The sequence below is a fragment of the Pteropus alecto genome, unplaced genomic scaffold (genome assembly GCF_000325575.1).
Source record: "Pteropus alecto unplaced genomic scaffold, ASM32557v1 scaffold259, whole genome shotgun sequence".
Lineage (NCBI taxonomy): Eukaryota > Metazoa > Chordata > Mammalia > Chiroptera > Pteropodidae > Pteropus > Pteropus alecto.
The window spans coordinates 449,383-456,746 of record NW_006442492.1 but is presented as its reverse complement, the minus strand read 5'-3'; the positions used below and the strand labels follow the sequence as shown (position 1 = coordinate 456,746).

The 7,364-nt window shown below is 44.4% G+C and overlaps 1 protein-coding gene across 2 annotated transcripts in view; it reads right to left on the bottom strand.

Annotated features, from left to right (window-relative positions):
• KCTD10 (potassium channel tetramerization domain containing 10) overlaps window positions 1–7,364 on the bottom strand; it is a 25,633-nt gene that overhangs the window by 17,861 nt on the left and 408 nt on the right. For both annotated transcript variants that reach the window (XM_006922153.3, XM_006922154.3), the window contains exon 2: window positions 1,597–1,810. In XM_006922153.3, the coding sequence (XP_006922215.1) occupies window positions 1,597–1,810 (214 nt within the window). The remainder of the gene's footprint in view (window positions 1–1,596; window positions 1,811–7,364) is intronic.

Sequence of the window (7,364 nt, the reverse complement as noted above, 5' to 3'; positions counted from 1 at the left end):
GCATTTCACATGCGATGTGGATTTCTCATTTATCAAACGTAACAACAGTACAATACCCACCCCTCAAAGGGTTAAAAGTAAGGTGTAAATGAAATAACACCCATAAAATGTTGTATTATGAACCTGTCATAATGACATGAAGAGGACTAAAGTACTAATAAAATGAAAACGGCTGAGGTTTGGAACAAAGACAGCACTGCTTCCTGGGAGATGCTGGGTTTTCCAGGAAGCTCCGGGAAAGGACTCCCTCCAACAGCTGTTCAGAAGCCTCAGCAGGTTCCCTGGTCCCACTTCCATCTGTGCCCCATTTGGGAGATGAGGGAGCTTGAGGACTCTGTCTCCTCTGCAACATGCATCAGGCCACCAAGGTGAGGGCTTCAAGGAGATGAGGTTCCCTCTTTGCTTTTGAAGACTTAGCGCTTTTCCTGAGCGCTAAGGACTGAGTAGGGCAGGAAAAAAAGCCACAATAATCCTGGATTCTCAGATAAGGTCTGTTTCCCTCTGTAGCTGGGGTGCTATTGTCTTGATTTCCACAAATACTTCGGGCGATGCTGGGTGTGGCACAGCAAAGGGGATTCTCCTACTCATAAAAAGCTCGTTTTTTTCTGAGTAAGACACAGAAGGCAGTTCTGGAAAGCTGAGTTCGCAGGAAGCCCAGATAAGTGGAGCTGCAGCCCTGCGGTCCGGCCTTCTCCAGGACACAGAGGGAAAAACCAGGTGAGTATGGTCAAGTTGGGCTGTGGTCTAGCCTGGTCTTAGGCAATCTCAGGCCAAGGAATGAAGGACAAGGCCATTTTAAAACCTCATGTAACCTGCCCCGTAAACCCAGCCAGGTAAGGATATTCTCCCTTGTCAGGTGCTCTTTGTTCCAGGTGAGGAAGAAGTAGTGACAGTAAGATGACTTTAAACAGTTCTTTGACTTTTACTAATGTGACTTTCCACGGAAAAAGAAAAAGAAATGCACTGAATATACATACACTTAATATTAACAATGTGCCAACAAGCCCCACGAGGTGGGTAGCACTGTCCCTATTTCACTGAACAGGGAAAATGAGACAGCAACAGGTTAAACAACTTGATTAGGATCACCAGCTACTAAGTGGGGAGGTGGGACTCAAAATCCAAGTCTGTGGGTCTTTGTCAGGACCCAATCCGAGGAGCACAAACGTCCAGAGAAAATGCTTATGACTCACATTCGAGTTTCACTCTGAAGTCACAGAATCATTGCTACAAGAACAGAAAAGGAACCAACCACGGTAGCCAGTCCAGCCTAGATTTTACAGAACTGAGGCTTGGAGTGGGGAAGTGACTTTCTCAAGGTCACACAGCAAAGCAACTACTAAGTCAAGGCTGTGAGTCCCTGTCTAACTGACTCCTACTCATCTTCAGGTCTAGCTTAAATGTCACTTCCTTCCTTCAAGCACTCCTTGACCACACCTCCCAGACCATATCCAGTCTCCCTGTTACTCACTCTCAAGGTTCCTTGCACATAACATTGAGCTCAACCAGAAATCTGTAGCTGTGTGGAAAACTGAGCATTTCATGTTGGTCTTCTGAATCAGAAGCATCTGCGCAGTGCCTGGAGGGTGGGCTTACCTTCACTGTCGGTGAGTACTTCCATGCGCCCGCTGAACATGGCTTTCAGCATGGTGTCCTGCTTGGTCAGTGTCTGCATGGTGGTGTAGTAGAGGGCACCGCCCACATTCAGCTTCACATACTTGGAGCTGGGGCTCGTGCCCTTGAAGGAGGTGGTGCGGGTAGCAGCCGCTGGCACCGCTGAGCTCACCACACTTTCTCCTGACATCTCTTCCTGCAAGTAGAGAAGACACAGGGTAACCAGGGTCATGGCACCAGGCCTGTTTCACCTCCTTCTGCCACTGGGGTGAATCTGGCCACCAGATGTGTTTTCCTTTGTCCGAGCATATACTACATTTAAAACAAACTTTGCTCCCAACATTGACAACTCAGAAGAATTCACAGAAAAGTCTGGATTTCTGCCTTCTCTTTATATCAGTGGCCAACCTGGCCAGTAGGGCAACGACTGGTGGGAGTTGGGGTATTGGCTGCCCTCTGGGGAAAGACACATATTCCCCAATCTGCCCCAAGCTCCACCCAGATAGCCTCGTACACAGATCTCGCCTACTGATTTTGTGAGTACAAGTTTGCCAGTAACTCTTGTTTATAGGAACTTCCACTATGCCTTCTACTGGTATAAATGAATGTCCTGGCTATATCCTAAAGCAGCCTAATGCACTGCCCAGGTCTGTTTCCTTTTTGTCATGTACCACAGAACAGCTAAAAGTGCTACTTTTCAGATGAATTATAGATGAAACAAGTTTTTATGAAGCTGAGTAGGACCACAACTACCACTTCTAATACTTCCTGTAGAAAAAATATGTTTCTGAGAACTAAAGAACAGACGTAAAAACTCTTGGAAGTAGGGTATTGCAAAATTAGACTTCCTGTACTAGTGCTGCCCAAGAGCAAGATCTGATGACAGTCTCCATAACAGCACTGCCAGCTCTCATGTACACATCAGAGAAATGGACATAGTGTCCTGATTTAAGCAGGAAAGGAAACCGGTACCTGGCACATGTGTACTCAAAACATTTCTTGAATGAATAGGCAGAATTATAGAACTGGAGATGTCCAAGAGTGGGCTGAATCTTCACTGAATCTGGGACACAGCACCGAGAAAGCAGCCTGACGGCCAGGACCAGGCCTGGCACCTCGTCTGGGCCTTGGTATTCCCAATGAACATGGACGATTTCGAAGCACGTCACTATCGGACAAGGCCACTCTGTGACTGACCGATCAAAGACACAAGACTACTCCATCACTGTCTGAACACAGACAAAAACAGGAACACTGCCCAAAACACAAAAATGACCAAACATCCCCTTGTCCTGGCTAATATGAGTCACTGCTGCTTCTTTATCAACATGAGTTTTAGTCCCATTCCATTCTTCCCATCTTCAAAATAGGAATTACTGAGATTCAATCACAGAATCAGTCCTGCTTCCTTACAGCGTCCAATGCAGAGCAAAGCCCCAGTTCTCGAATCCTTCCCCAAAGCACATGAGGCAAGCCCAAATCCTCTGAGATGCCCCGAAGTTCTCCTTCAATGCATCAAGGAAACAAACTCAACTTTGACTACAGATATGCTCCTGGTGGTTTTGGCTGGAGGGCACTGACAGAACGAAACTTCAAAAAACTATACCCTCGTACTGAAAAATTGTTTTTTAAATTCTTTATGCCTTTCTCTTTTCTAGATCTCTCACAATGAACATGTCTTGCTTTTATAATTGTTAAAACACAAATGTTAGTTTTTTCCAATGGAATAAGGGACTGATGGGTGGCGACCTGCCTTCAATTGGTAAGAGCAGAGGCAATGGCCAACCCTCTTGACCTCTGTCCCCCAAAAGAGTGGCCTGGAAATCATCCACTGGGAAACTCACATCAGAGCCTTGCAGAGTGATACAGAGAAAAATGGCCTGCTGGAAAGACAAGTGTTTCCTCAAGAAACTTTCTACTTCATCCAGTAAAAATGTCAAAAGAAGGTAAATTTTCAAAAGCTCAGGTTTAGCTCACCTGGGGTCTCTGTGGCCCGACATCAAACATAAAAGAGGCCAAGAGGAAGTGGTGACCTCTCCTGTCTAGCTTTCTTTTGAAATCAGTCCCCAGAGACCAGGCACTAACAGTTATCACCAACCATCCTCCCCGCCACCAAAAAAAAAAAAAAATCTCTTTGTTCATAGGATGACAGAAGTAGCTTACGGGAATAAAGACTTTCTAAAAACTTTGAAGACTTGGTGGTGGTGGTGGGGAGGCTTACAAGTTGTAAAGGTTTTTGCGGGGGGAGCAGGGGGCAGGAATTTAGTTAAGAAAATTTGGTCCAAAATGGAAATACATTTTTAATTACCCTTTTTAGATCTAAATTTATGTAAAAATAAATACATTTTGGAGAAACCGTCTAGCATTTTATTTCCTGTTTTTGTCTGTGTTCTAGCACCTACCATAAAACAGACAAAAAAAGTCATTAGGTATACTTTATGTACTTTTTTTGGTCTGTTACCTTTTTAAAGATAATTTGCATACAACGAAGTGTATTTTAAGTGTACAGTTTGATGAGTTTTGGTCAACAGATGCATCTGTGTAGCCCTCACTCCAATCAAGAGAGAACATTTCTGTGGCTCCAGAAGCCAGCCCCGCCATGCCCCTTTCCCACTCTCCCCTCCCACAAGATACCACTGTTTTCATTGGTATCTGGAAGACTGCTATTGTGATCTCCATTTTGCGGGTTTGGATACCATGGCCCACACACTTCAGGCACTTTCTAAAGTGAGTTAATGATGGAGGTGGCTTGGTGATAGATCAAGTGAAGGACATGGGCAAGTCCTGCCTGGTCTTAAGACCATGATTTTATCAATGATCATGCTTAGTATGCATAGAGTTATCACATAAGTTGAGCAAGGAGGATCCTACCCCTTCTTTAGAAAGTACAAAAAAGCTCTGAAAAAAAGATGGGAGGCAATGTGTGGCTCTGAGCTTTGGTCTGGAAGTCAAACCTGAATTTAAGCCTTGCCATTTACCAGCTCTGGGAGCGTGGTTGCATCATCTGAGTCTAGTCTGGTCTATCAAATGAGGACAACAGAGGTGCCTCCCTCCCAGGACTGCTGTGAGGGATGCCACAGAGCACTCCGCACAGAGCAAACATGAAACACTTAAACAATGACTTTTTGAGAATGCTCTTAAAATCTCAAATTATCTTCTCCTCTTTGGAGACCAGTTCCAGCTCTCCTGACATCTGACTGAAATACTAAGTGATAAAGGCAGAAACCATCTTGATCTAGCCGAAGACTCCAGAATAGACAAAGAAAGCTCTGAACCTTTCCAGAGCCCATTCCTCCAAAGGTCAATCACCTCAAAACTAGGAGAGGTCCTTGGAAAAAAGGTTCTGGCTGTGTTTATGTCCCAGAGCCCAAGTTACAGTGAGCTGAGGACACAAAGCAGAAGACAATAAGTCTCTCACAGCAAACCTCTCTACTTTGGATACCCTAGCCATCGCTACTGGGATCCTGCTTTTTAACTTGTTTCAAAGGTTTGTTTTCGTTTTTAATGAGGTTGAAGAGGTGAGGCAAGAGAGAGCAAAATTGGTTACGAAAAAACAGAGGTAATTAATACTGCAGGTATTGGCTACCAATTCCATTCAATCAAAAGTTTATTCCAGTTAGATGGATAAGTCAAGGCATCGCTCTTTCCATCTCCCGAGTATGCTGCTGCTGATTCTAAACAGTGACCCTCTACTTGGCTGCACATTGGAATCCCCTGGAGAGCTTAAAATAACACTGATCCTGGGTCCTACCCATGAAAATTTTGATGGAACTGGTCTGGGGTGTGGCAAGGGCAAAAGAATTTTTAAAAATTCCTCCAGGTAATTCCAATGTGCAGCCAGGATTGCAACACACTGTTCTAAGAAGTTCTCAGGCCTTAATTAGGTTAATTAACTTCATAGCCTTGGAGAAGCTTCTCGACCTCTTGCTCTATTAGCCTAGTGAATTCCTGACCACAGATTAAAAACTAAAGCATCATAAACAAGAGCAAGCCCCTACTTCACAGCTTCAGAGCCACAGACAGGAAGCAACTGTATGTATTTTTAAAAAATAAAAGTGAAATAAATGGGGAAAACTGTTGACTTGAAAGTAGACCTAGGCAAGTACAATAGGGAAAAAAAGCACCAAATCCTTCACCCCTAAATGTTTTCTATACAACTCTGTAGAACTGTCTCCCTTGTGTGTGTTGGGGGAAATATGTGTGTGGAAAGTTTGAGAGTTTGGCAAATCCGGACCGCAGTTAAGTTCCACTACTTCTTGCATGATGTTCAGAGAAGTAATTTAACAGAGTCTCAAAGTTTCCAAACTTGCAAAATAAAGTTAAAGCCATAATCTTCATAATAACCCCAGAGAATGAATGTTGAAGTACCACGCATCTGGTGTTCAGTGTAGTTTTCCTTCTGCCCCTCAAGCTTTCCTTAAGATCACAGATTCTCAGCCCTGGCTGTACTAGAATCACTTGGCTGTGCTTAAAAAGTACTAATGCATGGGCTTCACCCCAGAACAAGTAATCAAATTTGGGGAGCAGGCAGCTCAGAAACTAGAGTTTAAAAGCTCTTCAGGTGATTCTAATGTGCCCAGAGCTGACAGCCACAAAGCTGGGATGTTTCTTTAACCAGCTAGATCTAAGAGTCACTGCCTTGAGGCTAGCTATAAAACTTCTCCAAACTGAGGGCATTTCTACAACTCAAAAAAGTCTGCCATTTCATTTCAACCAAATTAAATTCAATCAGCCACATAGATGTAGCATTACTTTGCATCCCAAACCCGTAGGACAGCTAGTATGTCTAAGTGTTCTGTCCAATTACATTCTTCTCCTTGTTTAGCACAAACTATTGACTTCTCTTGAAAGTCTAGTGAAGAAAATGTCATCAATCCCACTTTTTGGGGGAAAAAATTAAGAATCCGAACTATTGGGGTCCTCTGAGTCCCACTCATATGACCTTTTCATTACATAGCCCAAATCAAGAAATCATTGCTTCAATCTCCTGCAGGGCTTAAAACAGATTCCTGGGCCCCACCCCAAACTGCTTAGTCTGCGGTAGGCTTGAAAATCTAGTCATTTTTAACAAGTTCCAGCTGATGCTGCTGGTCTGGGGACCACAGTTTGAGAACCCCCGGTTTGTGCTTTCTTCTCAAGTGGTACTTATTTCACATAAAATGGAGCAGACCAAAATCAGACACAGGTTGACTCATTTTTTCTTCGGCAGTGTCCTTGGGACTGATCTTCCCTAAAGACGGCACTTTCCAGGGAAGAAACATGGGCAAACAAGTCTGGGCTGAAATTCGCTCATTCTCCCCTGGGACAAACAGCTATTCAAGGGAAAGACCCTTGAAAGATCCCAAGCACACATTAACTTACCACAGCATGTGACGCACTCGTTTCTTAGGTGTGGTCACCTCCAGCCTCAACAGAAGTGACTACATAGGTACCCAGGCGCCAGTTAAGACACTGGACTCCTTGGCGAAGGTACCCTGACCTCAGGCTCCTGGCATCCCTCCCCAGAGTTGGAAGCACGCAAAGCATGCCGGCTCCTTCTCTTTTATCTCCACTCGCGGGTGTGTTCGGATGCACCTGGGAGCCACTGCCCCACTTCCCGGAAATCTAGCGACTCCTGCTACAACTTCCAAAAACCAAAACTCTCCGCCCTCTCATAACCTACTTATTCTCCTTCACAACTCCCAAATCTTCATTTTACGCCCCAAATGTCCGTCTTCAATGACATCTCTTTGTTCTCTTTACAATCATCA